We start from the raw sequence: 17,161 nt of genomic DNA on the forward strand, positions 1-17,161 counted from the left end.
CCAGGCAGGCAAGGACACACACACCCACGCTGCCAGAGGAACGTATGGATGGTCGGAGGAGTCAGCGAGAGTATGATGACACCACGCCCTCACGAATCTCACTTCCTTCAACGTTCCCTCTTTTTGTGTTTGACGGTTGGCGCTGCTGCTATAGTCGCCGTCGTCACCCTGCCATCAACAACGTGGCAAACAAGGCTGACACCGGGTCGAGCGACTATAGCAATCGCGCAATTCTCGCTGTATTCCGAGGTATTATATAAAGAGGCAGACAAACAAGCGTATAGGCGAGGCCAGGCCAGGGCAGGCAGGCAGGCAGGCAGGCAGGCAGGCAAACAAACAAACAAACAGACGGGAAGACAGGGTCGCCCTGCCATCACTCGGCGCAATGATCGCGGTATGAAACATACACGGTATTAAAGCACCGCAGGGTCTCGAAGCAGCGACGCTCGAGGGCCGCAAACAGTTAACCTATTGATGCTTGCGAATATAATACTACTGGCGCTATTGCGTCGGAACGCCCAGCTTCTAGTCTGAACAGATCGATCTGTCCGAATGGCTATACCAACTTAACAGTTAGTTCCGATTGTGTAAGGGTTCTAGCCACGCTCGAGGCTTTCAAATGACTCGCTAGCTCTTAGCATTACACAGTTAGAAAACTGTGGCCGATTGTCGCAACCATTGGCGGTAGCAGTACAAATGGCCGCTGGCACTTCTGCAATGGCTTAGCATTGATATCGCTACTTATGCCGCCATTGTTACCGTTAGGCCTGTTGATTTAGGCTTTGGAATCACTTCATTTCGAATAATCAGACAAATGGACAATAACGGCATCGACTCGACTTTATGTAAACATATTGTTTTAATGTAGATGTTGTACAGCTGGCAACGTCGAGAAAGGCAAATCAATGAGCTTGAGATAACTGTTATCAGCTGTCCTAACTGTACAATACTTTATCTGTGGATAGCCAGGATTTTGAAGCCATCCGCCAATACAGATATTCACAAAAATCGTTAGATTACATACATTGGTACTCTGCTATCATGGCACGATGTGTAACATACGATGATGTAAAATGATGCAATGCCTATAGTGAGTAGAGATTTGTTGATTAAACAATGAAAATGTCCTGTAGAAGCCACAATATGTGTTGGCTCAAGTAGCTTGGTCAGCTGGTAAGTTGCAGCGTCTGCTCCGCAGCTGTACCTATTCCAGGGCAAATCAGGCGATTACACACACGAACTTTACTAAATCGATTAACTGTGACGTATTACTTAACCAGCATTATCTTCTATCCTGTCACACTTATAGTCCTAACTTTGGCAGTGAAGTATCGTCTGATCGGCCGATTTCATCAGCAGTCATCTATATCTCCGGTTAAACACTGTGTCGGCCTTTTTCATCGGCCAGAATAGATAAAGACCTTTCCTCTATCTCCATAGGACTCTGCTGCCCCTATTGCTTCGATCTGAGAGTATCTGCTTCGGCTTAGCTAATGCGTAGAGTTATGCGGACACTGATGTCACATAAATCCATCACACTTCGTCGCCCAGCTCCCTAATCTTCATCGAGTTCGTAAGACTGCGAAGCAGTGCTGGCTGTTTCTAGCATCGATTGACACAAATGACTATACGGGACCTGGTATCACCAGCCAGCGTTCAACAGAGCTTGCCGGCTCGCACAGACGCAGCTAACAACGTTTAGCTCGAGCGGTGCAATGAGCCTGAAGCAGTGCGGCAGTTAATTTCATTTTGTCTTTTTGTTGTGTTTTGTCCGCCCCCACTCAGCAGACAACAATGCAAGAGCTGAAGACGAACGTACCACGCTGTCTCAGTGAATGGAAAAGGGACAATTGCCTTCGTTTGGTTTCGAAATGAACAAAAATCGCCGATTTCAACGAACGCCGGTAAGAGAGATCGCGTTTAGCAGGGATGCTTTTCTGGTTCATTCTGCATTGGCATACTATGCTTTCCGTTTTTGTTCTTAGTTCTGTCACGGTTGCCTTGTCTGTGGCCGCGGCCGCAGTGACGATTACCATATCTGCAGACGACGTCGTGTTGCTACATCGTTGTCGCCTGCCTGTTATGGATCCCAGCAGGTTGAATCCTCATGCGATCTCACTTGAGATTCAATTGTCATTGAACCTTCGGCTTATCTCTCGGCAGCTAGCGTATGCTGTTTATCGTCTCCATCAAGTGAAACCAAGGGTTTCCTTTCGTCAGTTGCTGTTTCTATCTTCGAGACCGTCTATGATAGTCGTCGGTACGTTCTTACCTGCCGCTGCCGCTGCCACTGCCACTGCCACTGCTGTGTATGTAATGATGCACGATCGGGACCCGTCGGCCTGTCAGCGTGCTCAGCCACCAGACGGCTCTCACAGATGTGGGTATGTGATGTGATCTTACTGCGGCCGTATTGACCCTCGAATGAGATTTCACTACATTTTAGCTACTGATTCTCCTGACCTCTGACTGGTCACCTGCTCGTTGTTCTCTGCATAATTTAATTATGCTAGAACTTTGTCAGCATACCACCAGCAAGGCTAGTTGAAGGCAGCACATTGCAGGCCGACCCCCATTTTTACGAGGATCAGCCAATAATGCATAACGACGGAATTATGAAGGAAAAAATAACTACCCGACTCTTTATTGACATTTAACAGACCTCTGTTTTATTGAATTACGACGATACGTTCCAGTATATAACCTAACGGCTATTATCATTATTTTACCTAATGCGCTTTACTAGCGCCATGCCTGAGCAACAACACTCATAACCTATAAGCCGCGTAGTCGGTCCCTATGTTTTGCAACTTATATCCATTTGCCTAGATCTGTAATGATACCGTCGTCATCCGATACAAACAGTGGCATTTTGACTTCCGCCAAAGCTAGGCGATAGGCGAGCTTCTCATGCGCAAGGAAATATCTCAGCTCGTTGACCATGGACATGGAAATAGCAAATCAGCTCTTTTCTGAACACGTTCCGCGTCCAGCAGAAATAGCCGTTGTGTGCCGTGTGCAAATGGCAATCGCAGATTCACTTTATTCCATGATCAGTCATAGGGATACGCTAGATCGCAGCGGATTCTGTCTATCGAAGACCGGCCGACGGCTGTAGATCACAGAATACTACGAAAGATCTCAAGGAGTGAGAAATAAGCCAAAATCTAGCATCTATATGCCATAGAGCCTGTGCCAGCAAATAGGGAAGTGAGCACGGAAAAGTGTATGCGATTACGAAGTGGTACGACCGTCGTCCGAGCTCAACATATATAACACTATCTCAGTAGTCGATGGGTCTCGTCGTTCATGATCGCCGCGGTGAGATTTACAACGGCAGTAAATCGACTGAGCACACGGTGGAGCTCCTCATTCGTTGCCTGTCTGGACGACCGTCTGATTGAACACTTCTCTTTTTTGCGTTTGCTTTCAAGCAGCGGTAGCAGCGGCCGCACGCAGCCTTTGGGTGCTCCAACTGTTGCTGCTGCTGCTGCTGCTGCTGCCGCCATAAATCTGATCTGATATTGTTTCATAGCTTTCTATACTATAAGCCACATCGAGATCCATCATCGTAACGTAGACAAGTCTGATTCCCAACGAGAGAGAGAGAGAGAGAGAGAGAGAGAGAGAGAGAGAGAGCCTAGTAGCGTGTCTCTATTCATCCATAAACAAGGCAAAAAGCCTAATCCGTCCTATTCAGTCCTTGATCAGGCGTACTAGTCGCAGGACTAGCAATAATACGTAGATTGTGGCTGTTCTAAGAACGCTGATTGTAGATCCACCTGAGATTTGGTTGTCTCCAATAGCAAATGTAAGTTAAGAAGCCTTTCAAGCTCGCTACGCTACAGCTGGATTAATGATGCTCGCTAAGAAAAATAAAGCTATAAAATAGAGTAAAGTTTACTCTAAGCATAACCGACAGAAACGCCCTAGGAAGCACTGATACGAGACTCTACATTCAATCGCTTCATATTTATCCGTTGCTGAAAGTGTACTGATCAACGTTATGTTCCGCTACCATCTTGTAAGTGTCGTCGCGGAATTGGTTCGCTGCAATCAGCAGAGTTATTCGAATTACGTTCTAATATTGGTGTTGACGGTAGTGACCGTGACGGGAGCAATACATATCAGCTACGGCAGAAATGGCGTACGATAGGTATAGATTTGATTTGACCTGCAAGACAAGACAAGACAAGACAACCAGTTTTCGGCGCAGCCGCCATCCGCTCGATAGGATTATTCTGCAGGAGGAACTGAGTCTTTTACTGTCCTATTATTGAGTATAGCAGCGATGGTAGGTGACTTTACCGTGGCGGCCGACCGTTGATCTTCGTCTCGTTATTGTGCCGTTCTAATGCCGATCTAGCCATTGCTTGTTGTGTGGCTGCAAACGTACCCGTTGTATGCTTTGTTCCTCTCATCGTTTTTCATGTCGCTTAGTAACTTATTTGAAGCAAGTAACAGGAACAGTAGCGCCGGTATCGATGGCGATGCTATCGAAATTATGCGCGTTTACTGGCGAAGACATAGAATGCTTGTCGAACCAGCGGATGTACGAAGGCGCATCAGATCAGGGCGTTGTTGGAGGGCAGGACAAGATGAAACGGAACATAAAGACAACAAGCCATGTATGTTCGCTGTGTTAGCTGATGTTTTAGTGGACAAGACAGCGTTGGTGACTTCGTTTGCAGCAGCTCCATTTATGCGATCGGCTGGCAACAATAGAACGCCGATAACCACGGAGCCACAAAAAATAAAGTACAACTCACACAACGTAAGTGCGTCTGCGATAATGGCAGGTTCGACATCAGCAAAGGCTGTTCTATGAACCCAATTTGTATTCGTCAGCATATAGTAGATTTTCAATACGTATTCGTATTGCTATCCGTACCCTTTGGCCAGAAACAGCCGTATGGTAACGTTTCTGGTCGGTGCTGACAAAAGTAGGGGCTCATGTTGCTTTGGGTGGTCTCAGGCATATCATTAGAATCGAACTAAGTGTTACACGTTAACCGACGAAAACGTTTACCGCATCATTACAGAATCGAAACGTCGACTGCCGTGGTGATCTGGCAAGCATCTGCCGGAGTGAAACTCGAGTTTCGGAGCAGCTCACATGGCCAGCTAGAGTGAAAATTCAAACAGAATGTACGCATTTACATATTTATCGTACTTATCATTGAACGTAGCGTCCCTACGTAAAACCGATACGTGTACCCCAGTCCTTATTCTGACGGAAAGATAAAATGCTTCTCTGCTGATCGATGCTTGCTCTACATGGTATTTGTATTCCTTCAGGACGACTATTTGCTGTCAGGTAAACCAACGAAACTATTCTCAAATTATATATGGGGTGGCTCATACCGAAAATGGAAATCATTTCATTTCCGGTGGACGAAGGGCACCAATCCGAAAAAGTGGGTACGATAATATGCCGTTAGCGTGAGTTCCGTAGTTGACATCATAAAGCGGTCAACTTTGCTTCATTATGTATTGCTCATCTTTGATCTAAAATGCCTATACGATTCTAAAGGTAGAGAGTAAATGTAACCTGTCTGTCTTGAACATTTTCCTCACGTGAAGCCGATATAGCACCTCTGTAGGCGAGTCATACTCACAATAGGAACGAAAGACCGTGACTTAATCCCTACACATATAAGGGCTTTTGACAAGGCGGTCTATTATACGCGTATCAAACCTGAACATTCGCTGTCCCACCTAAGCAATGCCAATGGCCGCTTGGCCAAGAACAAGTAATATTTCATAAACCTAGACATTTTTTGGGTACGCGAGGAGGACGCAGAAACATCAATGAGATCGTTGTTGCCAAAATCCTATTGAAGAAATATTATTTGCTCTTTAATTGCCGGTCTCCGAACGCGGTCAAAACCTAAACGAGTTCCAATTACGTTTAGACGACGCAGTCCATAGACATTTCCCTTGATCTAGCTTCTATTCATCCCGCTTCAGCACGCGACTTTAGTGAAATGTCGATTCACCGAGCTTATCCACCACAGCCTCCCATGACAATCACATAACTCAGCTTCTTTACTCCTCTCGGGGGGAGCGCGGACGGCTCAACCCGCCAAACTGCACATCGGCATTGTCCCTCTCCCTCTTACTCTTGTAAGATTCGAGCCACTTATATAAGTTGCACTTCGTGAATTATTAGGCCAAACAGCAGAGGCCACTGCTTAGGTACACATGCTAATTGCACGATTGGTCAATACCGTTGCGCCTGCCAGCCTGCTAAACGATGTGCTTACTGCTATTATGTTAAGCAGCTATTTTATTGAGCTCACCCCCCAGAAAGGAGTAATGCTTTATCAATAAGCTATCGCATACATTAGAGGTCAGATTGACTCGAGTGTTCATTTCGATGAATCCTCTTCATCTCGGGACAAAGATGCACGACAAAGCTCAGTGATTCATCACTGATTAAACGGAGTTGTAGAACGTTCCCCTAAATACAATCGCTGCCCGTTACGCTGCTTTCATTTATTTGATCAAATAAATACATTTAATGACGTAATCTAACTGTTCGATAATGTGTATATTCGTTTTATTACGATCGTAGCATGACTAGGCTAGATCAGTAGACGTTTTACAATGGACGCTATCTGCTGTAAACGTTCTTCAGCTACTGGCAGTGCCTATGCTGTTCTGCGTGCAGTGTCTGGTACTGGCGTTGGCTTTCCTATAACGTATTGTTATGGCCTAGCATCACACGATGCCGTTTACGCGGCGCTGGTCATTATGCAACAGTAATGATAATAATCATTAAAATCACCACCGTCTCACAGAAGAACAACGGTGATGATATTAATCGCCAACTAATTGCTTTAACGATAACGGCTCAGCTCCTCGCGTTCGGACTGATGGATGAGCGAACCTGATCGACAGGTCTGATCAAAACTGTCGTCCATTTCAGGTAGGTTTTGTGTTTGCTATTTGTATTGCAATCGCAATATAGCTCTCTCGTTGGCAATGGCTTTGTGATCGTCTACGCCAACGTGTTCCTTATCGACTCGTCGAGGTGGCGGAACGTGCACGATAGCTTCAGCAGCTTCTTGCCTATGAAATTTAGACATCCACCGAAACCTGTCACCTACTGCCATTCAGTCACGTAATCCGCAGCTGAACTTCGGACAATCCTTGAAAAGATCGTTGCAACCTTAAGCTACTGTGATACGCACATAATTACTAGAATTGTATTTTTATTCTGTAAAAGATATTTGATTTCGTTCGTCTTAGCTTCTAATTGAAATAGAGCCAATTCGATTCAGTGGGTGCTCGCGTGTGTGCGTGTTCGCTTATAGCTGAATTTGTTTACCCTTTTGTTTGTTCACCATTTATATATATATGCCTGTGTTTATACGTGTGCTGAATCGGCGCGACTGTTTTCACAGGGAGACAAATGAGTGTCATTAGTAAGTGAGCAACGACTGTGACCGCAGGGGAGGCTACAGGATCGCTGAAGACGACCCAGCGGTGTTAAGCTCTTTGACAGGGAGTAGCAGGCGGAGAGATGATGTAGGAATGAAGGTGGCCAGATACAGGCAGGATTCTGCTGACAGACTGGTTACTACCAGGATTACATACATAAATTTTGGCAGCCTTTGGTTGCCGGTGGTCAAATCAATGTTGTTGTTGTCATAACATCACTGTTGACTTTTCTGCTGGCCGCTTGCGCTTTTGGTGTTATTTGGAAGCGGCACTGATGGCGATAATAGTCGTTCGAGATATGGCGACAGCGATTCAATCTGCCCATTGCAACATCTTCGTAGGTTTAGGTCGCCACTGCCACGTATATAGGCAGAAGCTTGGAAGGATGGCAGGACGGTAAACAAAGGAGTACGGGGTGCTCAAGAACCGCGAGGAGTCGTGTCCACTCAAATAGTTAAATAGAAGAGTTCGAAGGCCGGTCGGTCATTCATCTAAAAGGTCAGCACGTCAGGGCTGAAAGGAAGAGGATTGGTGAACAAGCATCGTCGACACGATAGCGGCGATGGGTGGTTGGTCGCGAACCAGCCAACGACTAAGGTCTTGACTGCCTACCTGCTTCCTCTCTTGCCTACCTGCTCCCTTGCTTGCCTACCTGCCCCTTGCCTGCCTGCCTGCCCGCCTCGTCGCTCGTCTGACGTCCTACCGGCTGATGTCTTGGGAGCTAGGCAAATGGCGGCCAAGTCACTTCCTCGCTGCCACTCGAAGATAAGAAATATGACGAAAACACACCACTGAGCGAGAGGAGGACGCTAGGTGAGTCTCCGTTGCATCAGAGCCTGCAGGATAAGCACAGCCTGAGCCAGGCGTTACCGCCTTGGCTACGATGACGACTATTTCTGCCAACGAGTTGAAAGCATGGGTATTGATCTTCGGACGATAAAGAATTGGGTCGAGACATTGAGTGTGCATTAGGTGTTCAGTGCGATTACGGTTTGCCGTGGCAGCTGAACGGCATTTAGCCGCCGGCAAAGAAAAGGTGCAACGAAAACCACGAATGATCGGAGAAGAAGAACGAGTGTCTAGAGTGGGAAGTGCGAAAAAGGCCGTCGCCTGTTGGCAGCTTGTTCTCCATCTACTTACAAGGATATTTGTCAAAATTGTGCGCAGCCCCACTCAGAGAAAATAACTCTGGGGTTGGCTTGACTGGGCCTCGCTTGATTCGGCTCATCACATAGAAAGTAGCAGTAATAGAGCATTTCTGCAGGAAAAGCATATGCAATGCAGAAAGGATGCATCATTTCGTGATATGAATTATACTTATTACCATTAATGATGCCGGGCGCTTTTAAAATATGGATTGTATGAACTGAGATAATTATGTATGTACGTGCACGAATTACTGATTCGCTAATATAGATTAGGTTCAAAGAGGAGTCTGCTTATACAAGATCCTCTTTTGGTTAGATCATTTAAATTCGAATATTATACTATGGAATTGACCAGATTGTTTCGTTATGATACCTCAGTGTGCCGTAGTATGAGAATCTGTACATTTTTACGCGGCGAATTAACAAACGTCTATATAAAACGCAGGAACTGTGATCATGCAGCGGCCTAAAGCCGTCAATCAGCCGCCAAAATCGAAGTGATAAATAGATAGATGAAATATTACGAAATATCTTAAAGCTCTTGGTTATGAAATTTGGGTAAAACTAATATACTTGATTTGTGCGTAACCTGGATAGCGCACAAACAGGTAGTCAGAGTTATATACATATATATGTATACTACATTTTTTTGGTATTTAAGTATCCGTACATTACAGTAAGAATTGAATTTTCGTAACGGAATGATCGTACGAACTTCTATTGAAGCATTTTTGCTAGGATGGACCCTGATGTCATGCGATGCTATCAAAAGCAGTGTTCGTAGTGCAACAACTGCCGTTCGGCCCAACGTAACCAAAACGTTTACGATCACCTATTAACTTTGATGGCGTGTCCCCTCGAGTGATAAAGCCCAAGTGGCGTCAGGGCATTTGCTGCCGAAACAATGGCGCCCGTTTACGATGCAGTGGCCGACCGCTATCTCTAGCGTCATTTCGGGTTACAATCTGCTCTCGAGTTCTTCTTTTCCCTACTTGTTTGCCAATTTTCCAAATCAAAGCACGCTCTAACCGATGTCATTATGTTATCAAGCGTCTATCATTACTATTACTACATACAAGTCAAAACAAATCCTACGTTTTACCATTGCTGCCTTGCAGGGCCATAGCGTGGCAGACAACCTACACGTGCAACCATTGTAGCAATTATTATTATCATAATCATTACTCTTTATCGATCTTCGACAGTTTATTCATTGTAGCTTAATACATTGTTTGTTTATGGGCTGTATTATAAAACAATACCTGTCTTCAGTCACTTCACCACTGTGCATAGCCAGAACAATCGCTACTGCAATTGCTGGGGTATCAAGTGCTTCCATCGAGAATAGAACAGCAGGCCAATCTAATAGGCCAGCGAAGCTGACTGACAGACATCTAAAAGCGCGCTGACGAAGCAGCATAGTAACAACAACAACAACAACAACAACAACGTAACATAAATGCAAAGCAAAAATATATCATTTCCTAAAAGCACAGGCTTGCTCACTTACTAACGCGTCTCGTCACCACCGTTCATCTTCGATTAGGGCCGAACCGTTATCACGCCGAGGTTAAGGCGAAAACAACGACGACTGGATATTGACGGTTGACGCCGTAGCCCTAGGCAAGCTTCTTCGTCTGTCTCACTTCACATTACATTATATGGGATAAGTCGAGGACATAGCGCGATACGGTGAGACGGCGGAAGCCATCCGCACGAATAGCAAAGAGTATAAAGTCATTCGTGTCATCGTAGGCGTACCGTATGCATACATCAGCTGGCAGGCCCGCAAATACTTTAGACGTTCATCCGGCACTTGCTAAAGTTCATAGACTCCAGCAATCACAGCTCGAATAAGGTTGTTACAAACGGGTCAAGGGACGTTTCTGTCGCACCACAGTGGCCGTCAAGGCTGAGTGAGCTCTGAGAACCCGAGCTGCGTAGTGAGCACCGAGTCGATATCGAACAAGACCCACCGATCTAGCGATGACGAAACAGCAGGCAAACAGCGGTCGCTCGAATGGCAAGTCAGCTACGGCAATGAACAGTGACCAAAACCTTAAGTGACTCCACTTATGAGCTACTAAGATAACGTAGCTGCAGTGGTAACGTTGATGACGGCGCTGGTCTCATAATTCGACTGGAACATTTTCAGGAGCTCGGCACTTTGAACGTATATATATAGCTAGCAGCAGCAGCAGCAGAATGACCAGTGGGCACAGTTTGGTTACTATAAAGGGATGGCCGATTTGCGATATCAAGCCACACTTTGTAGTACACATACAGACACATAGCACTAATATAGTCGGTAATTCATTCTACAGGCCATACGGCGACAATCAGCAACAGCTTTGATAGTTGAAGAATTGTTCAGACTCAACGGGCCAATAGCCAGCCACTTGCGAGCTACTTGTGTGTGTGCGCGTATGTGTGTGTGTGTCTTGCCACCGTGGGCTCGCGCGGACGACCGAGTAGCCGGCTACCGGTGGACATCCACCCGAGTAGGACGGGTGGGTGCCCACCGATGCGCAAGAGATGTACTCTTCGACTCTCCAACTACAGTGGTGCCAGTAGTGATATGGTGAGCGGGTATGTGTATGTCCTTTACCACCATCAACGTACTGCTCGCGTCGTACATCATAACCTACTTGAACTGGTACGCTTGATCGCTTGCACAATGCAGGTAGGCCAGCTTGCTGACTGCTTCTGACTATGGAAACGACTGCAAGTCTAGCAAACCAAGCGCATGCAGCAGCGTACTGTTAGTGGCCAGTAGGCAATCCGTAGCCGGAACAACAAAAACAGATCAACCTGAGTGGCCTTTGCATTGCGTTCACCTTGCCCTTTTTCAAGTCCTTTGGTATGTTGTGGTCGTTTTTCAGTGGTCATTTCGTCCCGATGCCACCATGCTGACTGCGGCGGAGAGCAAAAACATGAACCGCTAGGAAAACTAAACAATGAAGCGTCTAAGAAACGCTACAGCAAAGAACACCGTGCCCATAAGCGCAACATAGCATTCATAGTACTACAACGGGAAAGAAGCAACAATATTCTCTACAGAAGCACTAATTGAATGCGACTCCGCTATTTCATTTCAACACATAAACGCGCGAAATATTTTTAGGCAGTAAGTCCGACCGTTGATCTGGAGCTTCAAATATTTGTGTCATAACCAGCTTTAAAAATAACTCATTCGGGGTAGACATAGGTACGCATATAGAGAGTGTAGCGGACGGTCGAGGCTTTGCGATGATATCAGGACAACAGGCCGTTGGCCTAGCTGCGCAAGAGGGCTGCTTCGAGTGCAGAAGCAGTAACAGAAGCAGCGGTCAGCACATGGGCACGATAACTACATATGAACGAATCGCCCCAGGCAATTGCAATAGTCGGCCTGTCGTTGACTTTAAAGAAATCAGATCGGCCAAGCAACCAGCAGGGCCGTTTTGGCAGCTGTGTTAATACATTCCTCGCTGAAATTTCTACGGACACGACACACCGAACCGCGTTCGATATAAGGAAAAAAGATCGTGCTTGCAGGCGAACAAGCAGTGGACGTACCGTTGTCCAACAACTTGACAGCGTCATTAGCGGTTAACTGCTCAAATCGTTTTGAGAAGACGATTTATTTTAGCTATGACTTCAGTTAATATCGTCAAGCTCGATCTTGATTTATTTTTTTCGCACGTGCTGAGTGTGTCATGCGCTTAAATCCGGTGTCGAGCCGGCAATCAATGCCGACATATACACTTTACTCAAACGCGTGATTCCAAAACTCGAGGAAGATGTCCACCAGAGGCTGGAACACGCAACGAACTATCTCGTATCATCTGGCTACAAGTTGTTGGCAGATGTAACATGAATAAAGCGTTTCTTCTTCTGTTCATCAATGGCAGACTCCATATGCTTCGAAGCTTAATTACACAGACTACTTTTTCTATTCATACACGTAGTTGTTTGGAATAGTACTTACCGGCCGGATTGGATGCGTAGCCTTTCATCCAGGGGTAGTAGGGGGAAATTGGGGTTTGCGAGGGATTCCCACCGGGATAACCGCCGCGCAGGGGGTCAGGACCCATTGGGTAACCAAGGTGCGGAGAATGTGCTGCTTCGAGTGCTCGGGGATCGAGGCCTTGAGGAGGAAAGCCTCGCCGGAGATCTCCGGGTATGGCTCCAGGTGGACCTCGAGGCTCGGCATCAAGCTCTGCTTTGCCTAGCGCTAGAGAACCTAGGCCAGGACTAGCTTTATCACCTGATTGCGGATTCGGAGAGAACTTTTTGTCGAGCGTCGGTTGCTGTTGCGCTCCCTGAGCTGCACCCGGACTACAGTTGCTGTAACCCCCAGAGGCGCCCACAAGATCGGCGTTGGCGCCAGCTTCACCTCGTTGAGGTGTTGGCAAAAGACGGTCTTCTCGGCCGTCACTCCGCGAGCTCAGATTCATGCCTGTACTTCCTGCGCTTGAACGGTTGGGATCTGACGGCGATCCGTACTTCTGATCGCTGTCAGAGTCGGATACTTCAGGAACTGACGGCGGATTGTGGTATACCCCAACGCTGCCGCTCAAGCTGCCAAGGCCCGCATGGCCACCAGGCTGTTGAGGTGGTGTGCCCGTTGAATAGTAAGCTAATCCCGGATAGTAGTTTCTATGGGTGGCCGACTGGTAGGCGCCAGATACGTCAGAACCTGAGGGTTCCCCCCAACCGAAGTAGGAGTTCATGTTGAGGCCGACGTGGCTTTGATTTGACGCTGGCGTCTTTTATAACTTCTGTGTACGCACTGACACACAAGTTGATGAGATTCTCTTGTCGATATTATTGACACCACACTTGCTGGATTTGTAGCTACTGCTGCTGTTATCGTCGTCACTGATCAATCAAACACCAAGTTATCACAGACGGAATAAATGACTGTAGATTACAACATTAGTATTAGTTTGATTATTAGTTCCAGTTCCAAAAGGATCGCTTCCGATAAGTGGACAACAATGGTTGGTCTTCCGTAAAGTTGGAGCAGTAGTTGGACTAATGATTGCACTGTTGAAAGCAGTGCTGTAGCAGCCTAAGGACTTTATTGCTAACTGACCGGTCGTTGCCGTTATTACTGCAAGCTCATTGACGTTAGTCGGGCTATGGATTTATTGTAGAGGTTGGCGGCCTGCAGGCCGAAGGCTGCCTAGGCTATAGGCTGCAAGCTGCAGTGCAGTCTCTGTGGACGGCGGCGTCACTGGACGCGCTGATGCTCTGCGCAAATCACACCACGCAGATGGCTTCACTACTTCGCTCACCGGCGATAATCACATGCGCAGTTTGCAAGCGAGCGGCCAGTGAGGCCAACTCCTCCGGACAGACTACAGACTAAAAACCCCACCGATAACACTGACTCTGGTAACTGTTATGGCCAATGAGTGGACATAGCCAGGAGGCAGGCAGCATATCAGAGAGGACGCTAGAACACTCCAAGCAATGATTTCTTATAACACTCCTTCCCGTTGCACGTTTCTTCTTTGTTCGTTCCAGCCGTCCTCAGGCTGTCTTTGACGGAAGGTCTCTAGCGAACAGCCGACGTATCTGCATCAAATCCTAGCCCACCTTGAGCCATCGAGGCACAATGACGCAACACAATGAACAACAAACTAGATGAAGTTGTAACAGCCACTTAATGATGGCAAAATCGAAGATACGTATAATCGAAAATGCCGAATTACGAATGTTATTAAAGGCACGCACTTACACAAACACTTCTCTTCCTTTCTTTCTACATATACGTATATAATATAAATACTTTTCTTGTATATGCGTAGCTCGATGGCACCTCGAGCTGTTTGAATCCTTTTGCTGCTGTTGTAGTCGTCGAACGAACTGGAGGGGAGTAGTAGTACTAGAATAAACAGGGCGCACTTCACTGTTACGTGTACGACAACACCTTGTTTTTCTTACTTTTGCTATAATGCTATAAATATGCACATATGCATCTTTCCTGACGGTAACCAATCGATTGCTTTTTAAAGTCGTGTTTTATTATATATCAATGCATAGGGCCTTTCGCACTAGCTGTTGATAACAATAGTCGTGTTGTTGTTGTCGTCGTTGTCGTCGTCGTCGTCGTCGTCGTCGTCGTCGTCGTTGTCGTCGTCGTCGTCGTCGTCGTCGTCGTCGTCGTCGTCGTCGTCGTCGTCGTCGTCGTCGTCGTCGTCGTCGTTGTCGTTACGGTTGTTGTTGTTGTTATTATGCTTATTATCAAAAATCTTAATAGGTAAGAAAGTTGTTGTTGTCGGAACAATAACAACATTTCACTTTTCGTTAACCGTCACTTCAGCGGCCATTGTTCCCGGCTGACATTGACAACACATTATTGACACGATTGGCAACACCGGGCCAACGATCATTTCGAGCACGGGCCAGCCGGCTCTAGCAAGACGCTCCACCGAGCGGTAGGAACCGACCGTGGGTTGGTTGCTTTGGAGTCCTCGGATCGACTGACTGACTGACGGAGTATAAGTGAGTAAGAGTACTGGCGCGCAGCTGACTCGAAAGCGAACTCCGGCGCGCTTGCTCCAGCCGGCGGTAGCAGCAGCCTCGCCGCCGCCGCCGCCTCTATCGTTGGGGGTCGCTGCGGTAGCTCCCTTCGCTCCACTCGACTCCGCTCGCGTGTACGGCCACGACCACAGACTCACATAGGGACCACTACACTAGCAAGACAGGACACCATACCACCGCCGTCACTAGTACTACCACAAACACACACTACAGTTACTACAGATCGACCGGGCGACCGGCCACGGTCGCAGCTCCCGGCTGTCCCTTTCTGTTCCGTCCGCCTTTTGTCTGCCTGCTTGCTTTGAACTACTAGTTCAGCAAAACAATGTGCTAGCGAACTTACAGCTACTGTCCCTTGGGGGATAACTAAAGGCTCGCCTCGAGGTTCGCACCCGATTTCGCATCGGCACTAACATACACAGATGTTATTGGTTAGCTTTTGTCCGCTGTCAGCTGTTGCCGCTGCCGCCCCTGTAGCTGCTTTTTGCCGTCCTGGCGCGGGTACGATGAAAAACCACACTAGAATGGATGGACAAAATGCCACGTCGGACACCGCGAAAACTGTTGTACCACGGAACTTTGTGGCCGGTAGCTGTTTGGGCGATCTGTGTCACCAGTTGTTAGCTACAAGCCGAATTAGCAGTCGTGACAATCAGCTTGCTTACCACGTTCACAGACGTCCTGTCCTGCTCTAGGCAAGTCGATATTGCCTTCTTGCGCTATGAAGCTAAGAAAATGATGATGACGACGTTGTGGAGCTTTGACACCCCACACAGACTTGCCACTTGCTTGCCGCTGTGCAGAGCGCCTGATGTGAGCAAGCAGGTTCGCGCGCGTATACTGCTAACTAGAGTCCTCTACTATGAGTAACCATTTGCACGACGACGAAGGCGACGCTGCTAGCAGCTGCAGAATAGCACCGACCATACATCATAAAAATGTTATGCCAGAAAGAGAGAGAAATCAACCATCTTTCATAATGAGCTTAGGCCCCTCCTTTTGGGAAAGGGCGCATCGGGTGCCCTCTCCACAAGATGGCGGCCACCTTGGTGCCGATGATCTGAGGAAGGGAGGCACCACCGGCACGATACGACGCTAGTGCGGACACTGGGCACCGCCGGGTAGCGCCGCCGCCGCCGCCGTCGCCACCGCCGCCGCAGCAGCATCACCAAAGAAATTCTGCGCCAGCGGCCTTACGAACAGCGTCGGTTCTGTTTTGCTCTGATCCTGCTAGCTGAGTTCTTCTTGCATGCGCCTTTCATCAGCGAGCCGGAACGTCTTGAGGCAAACACAGGTTGTTGAAGCAAAGCGGGCACCAAAGGGACGACAGCCGGTTGAGCGAAGGAAGCGAATGCAGGACGTTTTGCCGCCTAAAAGAGGCAACGAGAGAGAGAGAGAGAGAGAGAGAGAGAGGGGAAGAGAAACGAGGAGGTTCCGGCGCTTGTGAGCGCAATAGCAAGAGCTCTCAGGCTAAAGCAAATATAATGAATACAATAAAAACGATGAAAGAGGGAGATAAAATTAACATGTACATTTCGCCTTATAGTCCCACAACCACTGCCATGGTGATATGGCCATGGTTATAAGCATATAAAGGAGGAATATTGGGTTATAGCATGAATCGAGATTCTGAAATGATCGAAGCGACCTTCCGAAATGGACCAGTTGACATCTAAATGTATTACTAGGTTGCTTTGTGTACAAAGACCGCGTGGTTTATGTTCGTTTAAATCGCTGCTCCTTCGCTAACTAATTGTAGTGATAACAGATTAATAAAGGTGAAAATAAAAAGATCAACTATGTTATACAAGAAGGCTCGCGTTAGTATAAATTGAGTTTATTAAATACATGTAAATACGAATAGGCAGTTTAGTGTTTGCTTGAACCACTGATCAGTTCTTCTTCTGCTGCGCCTCTTCACCACTTGTTGATCGCACTTGAATTATATAAGGCTGAGTACGATGGTATCCCATAAAGCTTACGTTTGTTACAGGTCCTTGTTGCTTTTTCAAGTATTCTTTTCGGACACCATG

At 47.1% G+C, this 17,161-nt stretch overlaps 1 protein-coding gene across 2 annotated transcripts in view; it reads right to left on the reverse strand.

The window, feature by feature from the left end:
• Window positions 1–16,364, reverse strand: part of LOC111255335 (uncharacterized) — a 73,032-nt gene extending 56,668 nt beyond the window's left edge. The window contains exon 1 of one of the 2 annotated variants that reach the window (XM_022817209.2): window positions 12,565–16,355. In XM_022817209.2, coding sequence (XP_022672944.1) covers window positions 12,565–13,309 — 745 coding nt within the window. In that variant the 5' untranslated portion in view covers window positions 13,310–16,355. Of the gene's footprint in view, window positions 1–12,564 lie in introns of both variants that reach the window. The other variant, XM_086990101.1, reaches the window with a different exon arrangement.
• Window positions 16,365–17,161: the final 797 nt, after the last annotated feature.

This window comes from Varroa destructor, unplaced genomic scaffold, assembly GCF_002443255.2.
Source record: "Varroa destructor unplaced genomic scaffold, Vdes_3.0 BEIS01000001.1, whole genome shotgun sequence".
NCBI classification, from domain to species: Eukaryota; Metazoa; Arthropoda; class Arachnida; order Mesostigmata; family Varroidae; genus Varroa; species Varroa destructor.